General features: G+C 39.7%; 1 protein-coding gene across 1 annotated transcript in view; it reads right to left on the minus strand.

Moving 5' to 3' along the window:
- Window positions 1-20,145, minus strand: part of LOC136876180 (uncharacterized) — a 153,563-nt gene that overhangs the window by 72,465 nt on the left and 60,953 nt on the right. Inside the window, exons 4-5 of the mRNA XM_067149905.2 lie at window positions 16,274-16,357; window positions 9,691-9,779 (exon numbers count right to left, since the gene is read on the minus strand). Of these exons, the coding sequence (XP_067006006.2) occupies window positions 9,691-9,779; window positions 16,274-16,357 (173 nt within the window). The remainder of the gene's footprint in view (window positions 1-9,690; window positions 9,780-16,273; window positions 16,358-20,145) is intronic.

Below are 20,145 nucleotides of genomic sequence, written 5' to 3' on the forward strand. Positions count from 1 at the left end.
ACAGTATGCAACACTCATCGATTTTATAATAACAGACCGAGAATGGGGAAAATACGTCATGAATATGAAGATAATCCCCAGTGAAAGTATGGAAGGTGATCATAGATGATTAATTGTAGAATTAAAACAAGTAAAAATCCCTAAAATTATACTGAAGAAGAAACCAAAGATCAGGAATTGGGAATTGAAGGAGGAGGATAAAAGAATGGCATTCCAAGATGGTATAAAAAAGAAGTTGCGTAACATGAAAATACAAAGTGGAGAAGAAGAGTGGGACAATTTAAGACAGACATTTGTGGATGCAGCAATTGAAGTATGTGGGAAAACAAAAGCAAAGTTTAAGGGACAGGAGACACGGTGGTGGACAGACAAATCAAAAAAGAAATAAAAGAAAGGAACAAGGTGAAGAAAGAAATGGATAAGGAAAAACAAAAAACGTATCAGAGGAATGAGAATAAGATAGAAAGGTTACATATGGAATACAAAAGATTGAAACTACAAGTAAAGAGGAGTATCAAGGAAAAAAAGGAGAAATGTTGGGGGGGGTTTACCAACAAAATTGAGCAAGATAGTTGAGGAAATCAGAAACTATTTTACAGAGTAATAAAATCAAAAAGAATAAATCAAGAAAAAATCAAGGCATTAAAGAGAGAAGATGGATCCATAGTACATGACAGAAAGGCTCTTCACAAGGTGATGGCTATGTATTTTGAAAACTTTATAATGAGGATAACTGCTCGGAGGAAGGAGGAGATAAGAAAATGGAAATAATAGACAGAGAAAAAGAAGAGAACCTGATAACATGGTTGGAACTTGAAAGGGCAGTGAAAGCAATGACCAAAGGTAAATCAAGTGGAAAAGATGAATTCAAGGCTGATATGATTAAGGCAGCAGGAATCATTGACTTACAGTGGCTATACAGAGCCTTCAATGCTATATGGAAGGATGAAGGGATACCTGAAGACTGGCAAAAAGGAAGCATTGTACCACTGTTCAAAAAAGGAAATAGGAAGAAATGTGAAAATTATCACATGGTCTAAAAATAATGGAGAAAGTCATAGACAAAAGACTGAGAGATATAACAGAAACACAGTTAGAGGAAACACAATATGGCTTTAGACCAAATAGATCAACAATAGACTTGATATTTATAGAGCGAACTGTAATGGAAAAACATCTGGAGAGGAACAAGGAAATCATATTCATATTTTTGAATTTGAAAAAAGCTTATGATACAGTTAAGACAAAACATATATGGGAATGCCTACTGAAAAGGAATGTATCAAAATCATTAATTAACAAGATAAAAATGTTGTATCATGAGAGTAAAAGCAGTTGTACAAGTAAGGAGTGGTGAAAGTGTACTGTCGCCATTATTGTTTATTATATTGATGGATGAAATAATAAAACATGTAAAACAGAGTATCAGTAGTGATGAAGTGAATGCTTTGGTATTTGCAGATGATGAGGTGATTTGGGGGAAAGGAGAAAAGGAAGTACAAAAGAGACTGGACATTTGGAATGAAAATCTGAAGGAGTTTGGAATGGTAATTAGTAAAAAGAAAACTGTAGTCATGCACTATGGAAAAGATGAAAAGAGAAGCCAAATGAACATAGACAGAGAACGGTTAGAGAATGTACAACATTTTACATATCTGGGTAGCATTATTAATGGAAGTAATGATATCAACACTTAAATTAATAACAGACTAAGTAAAGGTACAACTTTTATCATCAAGTCAGAGAGCTTTTATGGGATGACAAAGTACCCAAAAGAATGAAATTAACATTATATAATCAGTATTTCATACCAATTGTAACATATGGACTAGAAACGCTGGTAACTAATAACAGACAAGATAGTAAAATCCAAGCAGTAGAAATGAAAATTTTAAGAACATCAGTTAAAAAGACAAGAAGAGATAGAATTCAAAATATTAAAATCAGACCCATAGTACAGAAGATACAGAAAGCAAGACTGAGACGGTTCGGACATGTTGGAAGACCGAGAAGAAGGTGGATGGATCAGATTTGGAAGGACATTAGAGAAGCTGGATTGAATGTGGTAGAAGTAATGGAGCAGGAAAAGTGGAAGGACAGAAAGGAGTAGAGGAGGCTTGTTAACCACACCCAGGTGACTGTAGTAGTAGTAGTAGTAGTAGTAGTAGTAGCAGCAGCAGCAGCAGCAGCAGTAGTAGTAGTAGTAGTAGTAGTTTTTTTGTTATGGCAGGGTAAAATCTTTTAAAGACACCACTCTGTGTGGGAGTTGGATTTCCACCAACTAAAAACCCCTGCCCTCTTCACTCAGACCATTCTGGAACTGCTTGTCGGCATGACATCAGAATGGAGTGATGTATATTATTAAGTTCTTCCTTTCTCTTCTTTCTCCTTCATCCCCATAATGTTTGTCGCCATTGCCTTTACTGTGTTCCAGGCAAACGGGCTCTCTAACATAATCTGAACCAGATTCCCTGGCGTGAGTCGTCGGCCAAGTTGTTGGCAGGCTTTCCTTCGTTCTTCTTCCCATCGAACACAGTAGAAAAAAGTGTGTTCTACTGTATCCCTTTCAGAACAGTACCGACAACCATCTCCCTGCATCTTTCCCATCTTCATGGCGTATACGCCGAATCTTCCATGTCCTGTTAGGATCTGCGACAGATAGTAATCTACCTGCCGATGTCTACATTTAAGCCAGTCTTCTATGTTGGGTATTAGCTTTTTTGTCCATTGGCCAACATTGGTTGTGCCATCCCATCGGTCTTGCCAGTCTAGTAAGAGTTGGTTCCTCGAGGCTTTCTTTTCATCAGCAGATATAGTTGCACCCCTTTCATGCCAAAGTTTTCTCTCAACAACGAGGAGGTCAATGGGAATACTGGCAGCTACAACTTGTAAAGCTGCTGTCGAAACAGTTCGATATGCACAGGTAACTCTGAGCAGCATTTTCCTCTGTGCTCTTTCCATAGCTCTTCAGTGAATCTTCCTCCTGAGTGCATTGTGCCAGATAGGTGCAGCATAAAGTAAAATGGAATATACTGCAGAGCACATAATCTGTCTCTTAACTGTTCTTGGTCCCCCGATGTTAGGCATAAGTCTGGCTAATGCCGATGCCTTCTTCTCTGCCTTTTGGGTTACTGCCTTCACATGTGCACCAAATGTGCAATTCCTGTCAATAAGAACCCCAAGGTATCGTACAGACTTTCCTGGGATAATCACTGTATCATTTAATAAGAAACGGACATTTTTCCAATTCCTGGAACCTTTCAAAATTACAGCCTCAATCTTATGTGGAGCCAGTCTCAACTTATTATTTACCATCCAAAGGTTAACTCGTCTCAGTGATTCATTTACTCGGAAGGTCAGTTCTTCTACATTCTCTGCTATTACCACTATTGCAAGGTCATCTGCATAACCAATAGATGTTGTCCCTTTTGTCAGCTGCAGGCGTAAGACACCATCATATAGAATGTTCCACAAGGTGGGTCCTTAACGATTATTTGTTGTAGATACTGAGAAATGTTCATCCTACGAAGTTCTCTCAAAATAATACTCCAAGAAGCAGTGTTAAACCGAACACCAGGGGACAAAAACTCGCTATTGTAGAGATAGAAGATAGCGAGGCAAGAAAGCTGTTAGAAATAGGCAAAATTAAAGTAGGGTGGCTACACTGCAGAGTAAGAAGGTGGGTCGTAGTTCCTCGGTGCTTAGATATTTGTCATATGGGCATCAAGCATGAAACTGCAAAGGAGTGGACAGAAGTAAACTCTGCTTTAAGTGCGGGGAAGCTGGTCACAAGGCAGTAGGATGCAGAATGATTCCATGATGCATAATTTGCACAGATATAGATGTGTAAGAGTCAAAACGACATCATGTTCTTGGCTCAGGCAAGTGTATTGTGTTTCGTGAAGCACTAGAAAAGGCCAAAAAGGAGTGGTGAATGGTACAGATCCTTCAAGCCAATATACACAGGAGTCTAACTGCCAATGATCTATTGACGCAGATGACCTATGAGATAGGAGCAGACATCTTGATTCTTAGTGAAGAATATCAAGACAGAGATCAACCAGGTTGGTTTTCAGACAATCTAGGAACAGCTGTGATATGGGTACCAGATCTTGGAAAATATTCAGTTATAAATCAAGGATGCGGGGATGGGTTTGTTTGGGTCCAAGTTATTAAGGTAATTTTTGTCAGCTGTTATTTTACCCTGAATGAGGCTATTTCTGACTTCCAGATGAAACTAGATGGGCTTAAAGATGCTCTGCAAGGGATGAACAATAATCTAGTTGTTGCTGGTTACTTTAATGCTCATGCCACAAACAGATTCTAGAGGGCAGCGTACAATGGAGATGGGCGCCAGATTGGGATTAATGGTTATCAACGATGGTAATATGACAAACTTTCAGTGACCAGGATGTCAGAGAACTATACCAGACGTAACCTTTGCTTCTGAAGACATTGCGTCTAGAATAACTGAATGGCGAGTGATTGAAGAATATACAGGAGGCGATCATCAGTATATAATTTTTCGTGTAATTCAAGAGACTCCGCATCTAAGGATTACCACGTACAAGCCAGAAAGATGGAACATAGCCACTATGGATACAGAAAAATTTCATGAAGTAATACAGAATGGAATGGACTGTATAATGGAAACATGTCATGGATACAAAAGAAGCATAATTGTTAATAAATACGTGGAACACACCATGAGACTCCTCCAGCAAGCATGTGATGCATCAATGACCAGAATCAAACAACAGAGAGGCAAGCATCCAGCATATTGGTGGAATGAAGAAATTGCTGAGCTGAGGAAACAATGCCTGCGACTAAGGTGAAGGACACACAGAGCACTCTTAGTAGAGTATAACGAAGAAAAGACTGCAAAATAAATTAAAAAGAATAAAGCCGACAAGTAGTGGGAAATGTCTAAGGAAGTGGATGAAAATCCATGGGGATTAGGGTATAAAATTATTATGAAGAAATTTGGGATGCTGTTGAGAATGTATAATCATTGTTTGAAAGCGGGAATTTTTAGTTTTCATTGGAAGATAGCTAGATTGGTTTTGGTCAGTAAAGAGAAAACTGGGGGTTACAGACCTCTATGTATGCTGGACACTGCTGGGAAAGGTTTAGAGAAGCTGCTACAGCCGAGTATACTCTCAGCAGTTTGATTAGCTGATGTTCTATCTGACCAACAACATGGATTTTGCAGAGGTCACTCAACGCTAGATGCGGTGAGGGAAGTGGTGAAGATGGCAGAATGAGCTCAAATGGGTAATCACTCTAGAAAGCTGACGCTTCTTGTGACCCTAGATGTTAAAAATGCTTTCAACTCGGCAAGATGGAATGATATTTTGAAAGCTCTACAAGAAACGTTCAAGCTACCAGAATATCTCATGTACATACTGAGAGAATATTTGAAAGATCGTACATTGTTATATGACATGGAAGACGGTCAGATAAGAAAACAGCTCACAGCCGGTGCAGCGCAAGGCTCAATTCTTGGACCAAACCCTTGGAATATTATGTATGATTATTTGTTATGGCTGGAGATGCCAGAAGATGTGAAACTTGTGGGTTATGCTGATGATGTGCCTGCCCTGATAGTAACCCGTAACCTAGAGCTGGCTCAATTTAAACTGAATCAGGTGATGCGACGGGTTAAAGAATGGATGATAAATGATATACTGATGATCGCCTCCTGTATATAACAGCATAGAACTCACAGATCACAAAATTGGAAATTGTCCTCCTGACAAGGAAAAGGATTAATACTGTTGTACCAATGCATATCGGGCAGATAGTCATCGAAACAACTAGGAGCACAAAATATCTTGATGTAACGCTTGATACTAAGCTTACATTTTGGGACCACATTCAACGGGTAACAGATAAGGCAGTGAAAACCATGACTGCACTGAGTAGACACATGGGAAATGTCAAGGGGCCGAAATCTAGTAAAAGGCGACTTCTCATGTCGACTGTCAAATCGATACTTCTACACAGTTCGGAAATTTGGGCTGAATCGTTAAAAGTTGCGAAGTATCGGACAAGAATCGCGGTTGTACAACCGAGAGCAGCTTCACGAATTGCATGCGCATATCATACAGTACCAGAACCTGTGATTCTAATAGTAGCAGCAGTAGCTCCTATTGACTTGTTGGCTTTTGAAAGACAAGAAATTTGGCTCACACAAGGAGAGCTAGGAAGGAGACAGGCAAAGGCTTTGGCTTTTAGTCGCAGAATGCAATGATGGCAAACGAGATGGGAAGACGATTCTAGAGGGAAATGGACGAAAAGACTGATACCTTCTCTGGATGTATGGGTTAGCCGAAATCATGGTGAAGTGAACTACTATCTCACACAGTTCTTAACAGGTCATGGATATGTTCGGAAATTTCTCCATAGACTAGGGCTAGCAACTAGCCTGGTGTGCATATACTGCGGTGATATCAATGATGCATTACATACTTTCTTTGTGTGTGTTCATTGCCTGCTACAAAGAAGATGCTTAAAAGTTATGCAGGGAGAAGTGACCCCAGAAGGTACCATGTCTAATGCTGCGAAGTTAAGAGACTTGGGATCAGGTGGAAGTCTACATAGAAAATATGCTGCGTCAGAAGAAGAAGGATCTGGATGAAATGAAATGTCGTACGGCTTTTAGTGCCGGGATATCCCAGGACGGGTTTGGCTCGCCAGGTGCAGGTCTTTCTATTTGACTCCTGTAGGCGACCTGTGCGTCGTAATGAGGATGAAGTGATGATGAAGACAACACATACACCCAGCCCCCGTGCCATTGGAATCAACCAATTAAGGTTAAAATCCCCGACTCGGCCAGGAATCGAACTCGGGACCCTCTGAACCGAAGGCCAGTATGCTGACCGTTCAGACAACGAGTCGGACAAAGATCTGGATGATTACAACAGACAGTAAAGCAGAAGAAGGAAGAAGAAGCACAAGATGCATTAAGCACGACACCGTCCTGAAGTAATGCGAGAGCAGTTCCGGGGCGAAGACAAACGTCATGGGAAAAGGGTGTGTGATTTTTAGTGGGTAAAAATCTCCACACACTTGTTGAGTGCAGACCCTCACAAGCGTCTTATGAAAGATTTTCCACACTCGCTTGAAATTTGTTTTTCTCTTTTCTTTGCAGGTCCCAAAACATAGAAGAAGAATGGCTTGAAATAGCTAAAGATTTCCACAGGAAATGGAATTTCATTAACTGGATGGGAAATACATCAACATTCGAGCTCCAAAAAAGAGGGGCAATTTGTACTTCAACTATAAAGATGCACATAGCATAATTTTAATGGCTATAGCAGATGCAAAACTACAAACTGATGTCAATATTGGCTCTAAAGGCAGAGATTCTGATGGAGGGTTACTCGACAGGAACTGCGCCCTTTAAAGCAACACATTAAACATTCCCGGGCAAAGCCTTTGCCAGGAAGAACAATTTCAGTGCCACGTGTCATTGTTGTAGATGATGCATTTGCACTAAAACCTTATATATAGAAGTCATTTGCTTTCAGAAACCAAAGTGTCCAAGAACAAATATTCAATTAAAGTTTGTCAAAAGCTAGAAGAGTTATAAAGAACATTTTTGGTATTATCTCTGCTAGATTTTGATGCCCCAGAACAAAATTAAAACTGGAACCTAATAAAAAGAAGAAAATTGTGTGTGCTGTGTATGTATTAAATCATTTTTTAATTGTATGTTCTGCTGCAATATACAGTATGCCCCAAGGGGAACATTCGATAGAGAAAATGGAGATGGAACTGTTATGGAGGGTACTTGGCGCAATGAAGAATATGAACTGGTACCAAGTGTGCTAGAACTACCCATGCATCAGCTAAAAACATTGGGGATGAGTTCAAAGAATATTTTTGCTGTGAAGGAGAAGTTAATAGTAATAGTAGTAATAATAACAACAAGAAGAAGAATAAGAATAATAATGTTTTTACGTTCCACTAACTACTTTTTGATGGTTTTGTGACACTAAGTTGCCGGAATTTTGTCTCACAGGAGTTCTTTTTACGTGCCAGGAAATCTACTGACATGAGGCTGACGTATTTGAGAACCTTCAAATACCACCGGACAGAGCCACGATTGAACATGCCAAGTTGGGGTCAGAAGGCCAATGCCTCAACTATCTGAGCCACTCAGCCCGCCTGAAGGAGAAGTTCTTTGGCAATACAGATATATATAAAGCAAGAGTACTTACCAAAGACAACACATTGTCATTGTCGGTGCTGGTAGGTGAAACATAAACTGAAGGTCATTGAAGAATTCCCACTTGCGCCACTTCCAGATTTTGATGACTTCATTTTCTTTCTCTTGTTGGTGTGTTGTGACCTCAGTCTGTGGATCTTGATTTTAATCTCATCCGGTAACATGTTGAACTCTTTTCCAATTTCATTCAAAGCATTCTGCCATTTTTGTTTATTTCTATAGTCTGCTGTTTCAAACTTACATAAACATTCTTTTGTTTCAACTAAATCAATCAGCTTTTTCATCATCTCCCTTTGTTCATTTTGTGTTCTGAGACATTGTAACCTGTAAATGAAGTTATGTAAATTATGCAATTAAACAGCAATATTAGTAAAATGGGTATCTATATTGATGTATGTTGTATTTACAATAAATAATATACAGATATGTAATTACCTTAATTTATTCATGTATTTCCAAGTATGAACCTGCCAAACACCAATATAATGCCACAGCAAACGGCCATGGGAACGAGTTGCGCCACTTCCTCTCTTCTGCTGTGTACACGCTGTATGACATCCCACACAACTAGGAAGTTGCACTAGCTTCGAGAGGCACATGCAACTTTTCGAACTGCATGGCTATTTACACAAAGCCACTCAACTTTTCTTGCATAAAGTGCAGGTGCATGCCATTTTAGTTTTAGTTGCATCGTGGATGAGTAGCTTTAGTATCTTCTCCGAGGGGACTAGACGTACAATTATCGGCAGAAACAATCTTCGTCTTTCCTCCTCCAACTAAAGGTAAGCAGAAAAATCTGGGCTAATGTGTTATTTTTTTATTATGTTCTTACCTACTGCTCCTTTCCATCTACAGCATTTCCTCAACCTGTATTTGTTGCTCTTAGCTTTCTTACCACAGCACTCAGGATATATAATATCACTTGTGTAGAACTCAGTAAACTTTTGATATTTAGTAAGCAAATTTTGGTCTTCTAACATCCATGAATTTCAAAAGAAGCTGTGCAATTCCTTCAGATGATGCAGTAATTACTTTCAATTTTTATTTATTAGCAGCATGTAAGTAAAGAAAATGCTTGAAATTAGCCTTTGAAAATATTATTTGCATTGTTCTAAAGTAATATTTTACAGACATTTAATAAATGAACAAATGTTTCAATCCCTCAGCATAACGTCTACAATAACATGATTTTATGCAACTGGTTCAATAAGAGGGTGATATAAGCAGACACTGTCCTTCTTCTTTTGTCTTTTTATGTTTGTCCTCATCTCTTCTTTCTGCTTCTCTCTCTTTCCCAAATTAGTTGTCATTATGTTTAACTTATTTTATGTTCCTATCATCCTATACCATGACTTGGTTTCATATTTACATGTATGCTATTACTCACATCCATTTTCAAACTACAAGAAAATATACCAAAACAAAATATCTTTTAGTCATTTAGTATTGAAACTAACCTGAGCTGGTCCTCCTTGCTCATATTTGAAAATATGAGTTTTGTCTCCAAGTATTATCTCGCTTCCCCTTTGATTACAGTGTACCATGACTGCGTGAGATTAGAAAAAAATAGAACTAAATTAATTATACTGACAAACTAAATGAATTATATTTACTTTACACAGGTGATTCATTACTCTGTGGCAAGTCTCAGGGATGTACAAGGCGTATACAAAAAATAACTGGAATGATTTTATTGCTGTTCAATGCTCCTATGTTTGTGTTAGGTGTTGGCAGTACTGGAGAGGCCTGACCTTGAGTGAGACATACCATGCACATCATGTGCCTGAAGATGCTCAGTTGGAGAGAAACAGTCAAAGTTTAAGCAGGATTACTAATGGAGTACAATATTAGCTCGAAGATAAATAACCTGCCACAGTGAGCATCAATTAGATTTTGCATTCTCCTCAACAAAACTACATCACAAAGAATGGAAATGTTGCAGCAAGCCTACAGAGAACAAGCCATAGGAAAAACATGGGTCTTTGAGTGACATAAATTATTTAAGGAGGGCAAAACAGACCTCGAGGTTGTCTGACGCTCTCAACTTTGAAGACCAACTTTAATGTCAACACAACTGAGGTCACTGTGCAAGAAAACCATTGTGTATCGACTGCAACTGTTGCAATAATTATGAATATCTCCTATGGATCAACTGAAGACATCATACGTAATGTTCTTGACCATCGCAGTGTTCCAACAAAGTAGGTGCCTCATGTGATGAACGATGAACAGAAAGTTCACCATGTGATGGCATGTCAACAGTGGAAAGAGAGGCAACAATGAGAACCAAACTTTGTGGCCAATGTCATTACAGCAACAAAACATGGTTCCATCATTTCAACCCAATGACTAAATAGGAAAGTGCCCAATAGAAACGTCCTTCAAGTCCAAGACCCACAAAGGCCAAGGTTGAAGCAAGTGTGGGAAAGGTCAGCAAGGCACTGTATACGATCATGTGGTGAAAAAGCAATGCATTGTTAATGCTGATTATTGTGAAGTACTGAAGGGGCCACTCAAAAGGAAATTTCCTGCTAAACGACCAATCCTTGCTCAAACAGGATGGATACTTCATCGAGACAATGCTCTTGCTCATCATGCCATTAAGATGGAAGGAACTGATGAATGCAGACATAGATAAACAATCAAGTAAACTCGTAGGACAAAACTATGATGGAGTACTTATGGTTAGCAGGATTAATAATGAAGTGCAATATAAGCTCAAAGATAAATAACCTGCCACAAACTATATCCACTGTTATGCCCATCAAGGGAACTAGATTTTGAAACAAGCTATTTTTTCTTTTTGTAAAAAAAAAAAAAAAAAATCTACACATTGAAGGCATAGGATGGTTTTTCTGGCAGTCACCAAGGAGAACCAGCATACTTATAGGTGTGCAAAAGGGAAGGCCACCGAATAATCATGAAATGTGACTAAACTAGTATCAAATAATAGACAATGGTACCAAATGATGTCACCTTCTAAGTTAGGGTCACTACCCCAAAGTGTGCACAGAATGAAGTCACTGGTATGTCTTATAATCACTGATCACAATGCACACTGCTTTACATGCAAAGCTAAATGTCCTGCATGGCAGTCGAGTGGTTGACATGGAACTAAAAAGTCAAGAATCCCCAGTTCAAACCCTGCTAAAACCATTTGTTTCAGATTTATATAACAATACATCATGCACACATTTTCAGATGGGGAACATCTATTGTAACAAAACACATGTACTGTTGTGAATGAATGTCAGAATATTGTTGTTCATAATATGAGACATTTATAAATAGATACAAACAATTATTTCTCCATGAGATAATTCATGATCAAGGTACCATCATTCCAGTAACAAACAGGAGATTAATCTGCATGTTAAGTGCAGTCTTTTGCACATGTTGGTGGATGGTATCTGAAACATATACAATCAGTATACATTGTCCCATAACACATCTCCTGTTTGTAACTAAATTATGGTATGTTACACATGTACCGTAAGTTTCTCATAGTAGAAATAATGGTTTGCATCTGTTTAAAAATCTCCTGCATTATGAACACCAATGTTCTGACATTCATTCACAACAGCACATCTCTTTCGTTACAACAGATGTTCCGCATTTCAAAATGTATGCACCATATATTGTTACACAAGCCTAACCAACTCTAGCAGGGTTTGAGACCAGGATCCCTCACTTTCTAATCCCACATCTTACCCACTAGATCATCATGCAGGATGTTTAGTCTCATGCGTAGAACTTAATGCATTATTATGATATACTAGTACCTTCATTCCTTGTACACTGTGGGATAGTGGCCCCAATTTTGAAGGTGACACATCATTTGGTACCACCACCACCACCACCACCATTTCTAATATGATAAATCCATCTCTTCCTTAGCCAACGTCCTGATCTTTTGCCTTCAAGTTCCTTCTCAAACCACTCATTAGTGGTTCTTTGTGGTTTCATTCTTTTGAGATGACCAAACCATTTTAGCCTGGCTTCGACACAGATCTCACTAAAGGGTTGTTTCACTTGGACAAGATGCTGTATCTTGCCATTTCTTACTTTGTTCCTTGTTGTTTTCTGAATCATAATTCTTAAGAACATTTCCACTGCTTGTAGTTTGCTGATATTTCTATTGGTTTGGATGCATGTTTCTAAACTGCATGTTGTAACTGGTACAAGGAAGCTTCAGTAGAGTATTAATTTTGATCTTAATGGAACTTGCTTATCTCATAAAATGGTAAAACTGTGCTCCATTCTGTACTCTACAAGTAATTTCTGAAGATGATTGGGTATCTGTAGTTACACACAGCAAAGATAACAGAAATGATGTACTTGTTCCAACTTTGATCCATCTACACTGATGTTAGTACAGATGTTCTGTCGACTAATGGGCAACACTACTGTTTTGAACTTGCTTATCTTGAGACCAAATTGCTTGAATTGTTGTACTTGGGCCTCATTATCACCCCATATCACAACATTATCTGCAAAGGCAAGGGCTTCAAACTCAGAGTAGTTGTTGAATCTCTTAATCCCTTCCATTTTCATCCATTACAGTGATGAATAAAAGTGGCAAAATTGTGCTGCCTTGTTGTACACCCTGCCTAGTCTCAAACAATTCTGAATATCCTTCACATATTTGGACACAACTCTGGCAATGTTCATACAGAATTTTGACTTTATTAATTGAAGCACTTGGTATAGATCTATTCTCAAGGTATTCCCAGATTTGTTGTCTCTATATATTGTCTTCTCAATATCTAGGAAAATGAAGATGACATCTTTTCCTTTTTTTTCCGATGCTTCTTCATGATCATCCTTACAGAAAATATTAGATCTGTTGTTGCCCTGTTCCTTCTAAAACTATACTGCTCCCCTTCAAGTTGTGGTTCAGTGATAGTTCTTAATCTCTGTTCTGTGATTCATTCTATGCCTTTGTAATTGCTGGGTTTTCATCTGTTTTCTTTCTTAAATAGAGGGACGATGACTCCTTTAGTCCAGTCTTTATGTACTTTTTCTTCTTTTCAAATGTTGCTTAGGACTCTAAACAACCTTTGCAATCCTTGCAACTCTAGCAGCCTTGATCATGTCAGCGCTTACTTCATCTATGCCTGTTTTCTTTCCTTTACTCATGTTCTTAAGGGCATTTTCCACTTCCATCCATGTTATAGGGAGCTTCACATTTTGAATATTTTCTTTTGCCATTATCTCCTGTTCTTTGATATTTCAATTTTCACTATTATATAATTTTTCAAAATACTATCCCATCTCACCTTTTCTCTCTCTGTCATTTCAAGTGATGTTTCCATCTTCTTTCTCCAGGGCCTTTATTCCTTCATTATTGTTTTTCTGACTTCTCACCACTTGATATAATAGTTTTTTGTTGTTCTTGCTGTCCTCTTCTAGTTTCTGTGCAAATTCAGTCCAGGTTTTCTCTTCTCATTAGAAATTTATCTTTTCAGTTTAAGCTTCAGATCTCTGTACAGCTGAGTGAGTTCTTCTAAATTCTCTTCATTCCTTGCCACACCTTTCTGACAATCTCTTAGTTTCCTCATTTCATTTCTCTCCATTATTGCTGTTCGATCAGTTTCATTCCACCATCGGTTTTCTTTCTCTCTTACTCTGCTATACTTGTTTTGCCAACAATTGTGACTGCAATGTCCACCAGGATTTTCTTAAATCTAAGACATTCTTCTTCAATTTTTCCTACTTCACATTTGGGCAGCTGGTCTCTAATTTCCATCTGGTATTTGGACCTCTTTTCTGGTTTTTCAAATTCCAAACTTTTATCTTGGGTTTATGCCTCATATTAATTTCTTTTACCATTATGTTTCCTGAGGTGGCTACTAGTACCCTGTGGTCACTACCTAGACTTTCTCCTGGCAGGACTTTCACATCTCTAATAAATGTTCCAGCCTCTTTGTCTGCAATGATATAGTCACTACGAGATTTCTGTTGTCCGTTCCAGCTCTACCTTGTGATCTTATTGCTCAGCTTCTTTTTGAACGGGGTGTTCTTGATTACTAGGTTGTTTCATATCCAGAAGTCAAGGAGACATTCATCCTTGTGGTTCCTATTTCCATATCCATGAGAACCAATCACTGCCTCATACCCTGTTCTTACAGTTCCCACCCGAGCATTTAGGTTCTACTATAATAAGAGTATTATTTTGTTCGATGTGGTCCTCTAATTTGTGAAAAGTAATCTTTCTCTGATATTCTTGTTGATTATGAATGTCACACTATTTCTTGTGTGCTTCTTATTTCCATGCCAGTAGAGCTTGTAACCTTTCCATTTCCACTTTGTTTTGCCTAATCCAAGGACTTCAATCTTTCTTCTTTCCATGAGACCTACAAGCTCCTCACATTTAGCAGACAGGGTTACGATATTTAATGTTGCTATGTTGCTATTTTGAATTCATCTTTCTGTATGGGAATTTTCTTTTTTTGAATAACTCCATTTAACTTTGGGTTTATCACCATCATCCTTACCAGGATTACACATAAAAGGAGGTCCATGTCTGAGATTCTGTTTACATCTGAGGCTCATTTGACTGTTGAAAGTGATTGGATAATTTTCTCCCCTTGCTGGCTATCTGGACCTAACACAAGGTGGGGTTTTTCTGTCAGGGATAACTCCCTTAGCCTTTGATAGTCCCCCGTCTGATCTGAAATGCAGCAGTATTGTGATAAATGTGTGTGTCATTTCCTACACATAGGGTTCATTAAACCTAGTACTGGAAAACTCAACCGCCTGAAGTCACTGGCACTCCCTTAGTTTGCCTGGTTTGGTACTGGCCGCTAGACCCTCGGCGAGGCAGCTGAAGGTAGTACCATCTACTATCATATATGATAGCAGGATGATCTTGACTTGACGTAAACAGTTGGTACCACTGTCTATTATTTTATGCTAGTTTTGTCACATTTCATAAATTCTACTTGGTGACCTCCCCTAGTAAGAGAAAAGATGCCAAAATTGATACCAACTAGATGAAATTTTAAAAGCCATGTTGTCAGTACTGTTTATGAATATGAGAATAATTTCTCTAATGGTTTTTAAATATCTTTAATAATAAGAACTTTACCAGGTTTATTGGACTGTTGAATGACAACATATTTCTAATTGTAGCTTGAGTGATACTACATGTAGATATAACTTACAGCCAACTTCAAAAGAGAAATATTGATGTAACTCAAGTTCACAAATAAATTAGTAATTTTATCACAGCTGTCACCAGAGTTCAGGGAAATTTGAATGAACTGATTTTGCCTGTTAGTCACCAAAAGAAAATGTGCACAAGCCTCCTGCTACTTGCAAAACAATGCTTTAGAAGTGTAACATAAGAATAATCTCAGTCAAGACAAAAAAAAAATTACTGAACATCTTCCTGCCTCTCATTTTTTGTCATATCTAAGAACATCAAACAAGATTTTGAAGCCTTGGTAGAAGTTCCACAAACTTCAAAAATGTACATGGAAGACTGAATTAGAGATGAATTTGAGAGATGATCTTCAGACAGCATCATGTTTCACTTGTATTTAGCAGTTTCTCTTGTTTCTTTAATCTTAAGATGTTTTATTGGAACCTGAAAAATTACTGAAAAAAGATGTTAGTGACACCTCTCATGACTATAAAAGGAAGTTAAAGGTCTCTTGACTCTGAAGAAGGTTAAACATTTCTATGCAATGCTGTGTACTAGGAGAGTCTGTGGCCTATGTAGATTGTCAGTTTCTAAGGGGTTAATTAATTCCATATATGACTTCAATAAAAATTAATGAACTGTTGTGTCTGCATGATTATATGTGAAATATCAAGGCATGTTATTGTGAACTATTTGCACACAACTTTATTATCACTTTCTACTTTTGTATCCTCTTTCGAATATGATCCATGAGTTGCCACTGAGACAGAACCAACATAAGAAAAATAAAATTTAACAGTGATGGTATGAAAATATTTATCTAATGATACACAGCCAAATAATTATGACTTAAATATTCACATATTGAAAGTAGTATCCTGAGGAATACTCACTTGCAATAAGATTTCCCATCGTACCACTAGAAACATACAGTGCAGCTTCCTTCCCAAGAAGAGAGGCAGACATCTCCTCCAGAGCTAAGAAAGAAAGAAAGAAAGAAAGAAAGAAAGAAAGAAAGAAAGAAAGAAAGAAAGAAAGAAAGAAAGACTAGTATAATCCAAATGAAAATAACTACATTTCCCCTCAATAATTTCTCATAGACTTGAAGATTAATGAGAATTTCATGTTACACCATGGAGCTTCATGGATGATGATGATGATGACGATGGTGGTATTTTACAGTATTATCTATATACTGTATATAAAACAAGAGTTTTGTGTGCCTTTGCTGGTAAGACCCAGTGTTGTGATGTTCGGCACATCACAGCATGTACTAAATTATTGTCCGGCTCCATGGCTAAATGGTTAGCATGCTGGCCTCTGGCCACAGGGGTCCTGGGTTCGATTCCCAGCAGGGTCAGGAATTTTAACCTTAATTGGTTAATTTCGCTGGCACAGGGGCTGGGCGTATGTGTCGTCTTCATCACCATTTCATCGTCATCACGATGCGCAGGTCGCCTACGGGAGTCCAATCAAAAGACCTGCATCTGGCGAACCAAACCTGTCCTCGGACACTCCCGGCACTAAAAGCCATACGCCATTTCATTTTTACTAAATTATTGAAATGTGTAATTAATTGAAAAGATGTATATATTTAATCACTGGTAGGTCACTTTTAAATTATTATGTATATATATAGGGTTAATCATCTATTTCACATCATCATTTCATTTCTTTGTATCGCGGCTATAACATATTCTGAACGAACAACTTACTGAGTAAAGTATTACAACATTCGTATTAATAACTTGCAGTAAATTTTCCAATAGCTGCGGTCAGGTGACCAGAGTCACCAGGCTAATTTCAGCCCATTACCAGGAAATGTACGTCATCAAGCTTACGAGAGACCTTACCCTTCCATACTCTGAGGAGACAGTTAAAGCCATGTTAATGCCTACTTTTCGAAGTTCGATACCTGACGCTTTGATTCCGTGGGAAAGTTCAACCTATGTGAATGGACGTAATGAAGCAACATGATGGATTCACAGCAATGGATAGGAGAAGGGATAGTACATCAGATCTTACTGGACCATGTGATATGAGTGATGGAGGGAGATTCTGGAGGCTATATACATCAACGATAAGAGCTGGAGAGTACTCTTACTTAGTGACAATTCGAGGATTCTACACTCTTACTCTTACAACTACTTGAAAGGGCGATTCTAATCTATCATTGGAGGAGGGCTGTATGTCTTGACATCGGAGAAGATCTTAACTTAGTTCACTTCGCATCTGAGTAGTGTACTACTCAAAATTTACTCTCATTGAGACCTGTTATCTCACGAGCCAGTCAACAAGATGGTAATTCTAAATTCCCATGGAGGGAATTAGATATTTTTCCACCAATAGAGCATATCAAAAATCAGATCAAAAATTAGATGTATGGCTTTTCAGGCGTTTGCTCTATTAACCAGCATTTTATCTTAGGTCTGACACTAGACTCGTCAGAGTGGGATGTGTCAGACCCTACCCACTTATGCTGGGGTGTATGCAGGTGAACAAACAACAAACAAACGTAAGTTATTTCATTCCCGCCGCAAGCGCGGCGGGCGGGCCATCAGCGAAAAAAGGGGAGAGTGAGATTAACAAGTACTGGTGGGTATGTTATGCACATACGTAAAATAATATGTAGAATGTCCCAGCACAGGAGGATACAATGGAAACAGAAAATTGTGAAAGTCCTGCAGCATTGCTTACACTGCGCAACTATAATGAAAAGATAAACAACAGAATTGTCCTGCAGCTCTTCTTGCGCTGCTATGGTAACACTAGACACAACTAAAAATATGAGTAAATTAGTAGAGATTGTTCAATTGTCTTACATGGTACTTCGGTAGCGAGCACGAAAAGAAACCATAGAGATGTAACGAAGAGAAATAAACACTGAGAGAAAGAAACGTGCGTGAATTACACTTTATTGCACTCGATAAAACACTCATTGAGGGCGCTTGTGGCGCCGGATCATCGGTGGTGGACATGAGTTCGTGGTTCGGTTGAAAAGTTTAGTAAGGAGCACGAGGGTAATGTTGTAACAGGAGGTAGTAGAGGGTAGTTGTGATGTTGGTAATGGAGGTAGCAAGAAGACGAAGAAGGTCTAGGATCGGGAGGGGCGGCGGAAAAGGTGGGGGTTGGGGAGCAGGTAGGAAAACCGTTTGCGTGAGTGGGGTGGGTGGTGGGTCCGGTCGAGGGCGACGAGGAGAACTGATGGGTGGGGAGCACACAGTACGGGGTGGGGAGCGAGAATGTTCCACGCGGTAGTGCCGACGACGGATGCGAACGCCAGAGGTGATCAGTTTGTGGACGTCTTCATCTGACGGGAGTTGGAGGCGTACCATAAACGTTGGGCCAGCATTGTTGTAGATACGAAACACTCAAAGTGCCGGGACGCCTACCATGTGGAGTTCCCTCAATATGTCCTGTTCAGTGATGGTAGGGTCGATGCCACGAAGGACGCAGCTCGAAGACGGAGGCCGGTGAAGAACTGCGGCAGCGGCGGACTCTCCTTGGGAAGCTGGCTGAGTAGTGGCGGTGGCAGCTGTGAAGGTGGTAGGGGCATCCAAGTTGGTGACAGGTGGATCCTGGGGAGGGAGTAGGGAGGCGGGGACGAAGGTAGTTGGAGTAGACATAATAGGGGAAGGATGGCTGGTCGTGGTGGTAAGGGTAGTGGTATGCAGGAGAGGAGGAGTAGAAGTGGTGAAGGTAGGAGTAGTAGTGGTGGTGATTTGGGACGTACTGGTGGTGGGGAGCGGGGGAAAGTGTTGGAGTGTACGGGGTGGATGGATGTCGACAGTACGAAGAGGGTGAAGATCATGGAGGGATTGCTGGATGAGAGACGCGGGAGTAGGAACCATCTCATGAAGCTTGCCATTGATGGTCGCTCCGCTGATGATGAAGGCTGCCGTGGCATCGGCATCCGGGAGATAGGCCAAAACCGCAGGTGAAGGTGGAGCATCTGGAGCATCTGGAGCAGCAGTAGGTCCGTCACGAAGGCGAAGAATATCAGAGACTGGGATGCCAGATTGACGGAGTAGGAGGCAGAGGTTGTCGTCGGTGTATCCTAGGTCCACGTCCTTGATGATACAAGTATACATGATATGAGGGAAGGCGACAGCCAACTAGGCGTCTGCCCGTGTGCTTATTCTTGGGCCGGCTGAGGATGCGAAGAGGTGAGCGCTACCCAGCCGAAAAAATGCGTGGACATACGAAGAGAGAGTGTGTATCGTGTGTGCAGGTGAACTTATCAGAAGCCTCTTATGTGGCACAGTCTGATAACTGCATACGGGAGATAAAACTCCACAATGGAATTAATGCCCACCCCGCCATAATGTACTATACTTGCATTGCCCACGATATTGACCCAGCAATTCCAGCAGATGACATCCTTACGGAACTTCGCCCCACAGGCGTCTACGCCGCCGCTAGACTTTATCAACTCGACAAACCCTCAAGAGAAGTACTATTATATTATCTAGTGCTAGAGGACGTCTACAACGCTATAGACAATGGGGTATATATCCAAGGACAACTACATCAAGTGCAAGATACCCCAGGGAAATTACTCGACCGGCTAATGAAGGAATACACCGCCGCCACAGCCACCCCCACTACTGGCACATCACACCAACAGCAGTCGCCCTCTCCTTACACCTCCCAGACCACCACTACCGTCACCACCACTGCTTCCACCTCCTCTCATTTTACCTCCAACACCCCTACCACCACCACAACTACCACCCACCCCTCTCCCATAATGGCATATCACCCC

The sequence above is a fragment of the Anabrus simplex genome, chromosome 6 (genome assembly GCF_040414725.1).
Source record: "Anabrus simplex isolate iqAnaSimp1 chromosome 6, ASM4041472v1, whole genome shotgun sequence".
Taxonomy (NCBI): Eukaryota; Metazoa; Arthropoda; class Insecta; order Orthoptera; family Tettigoniidae; genus Anabrus; species Anabrus simplex.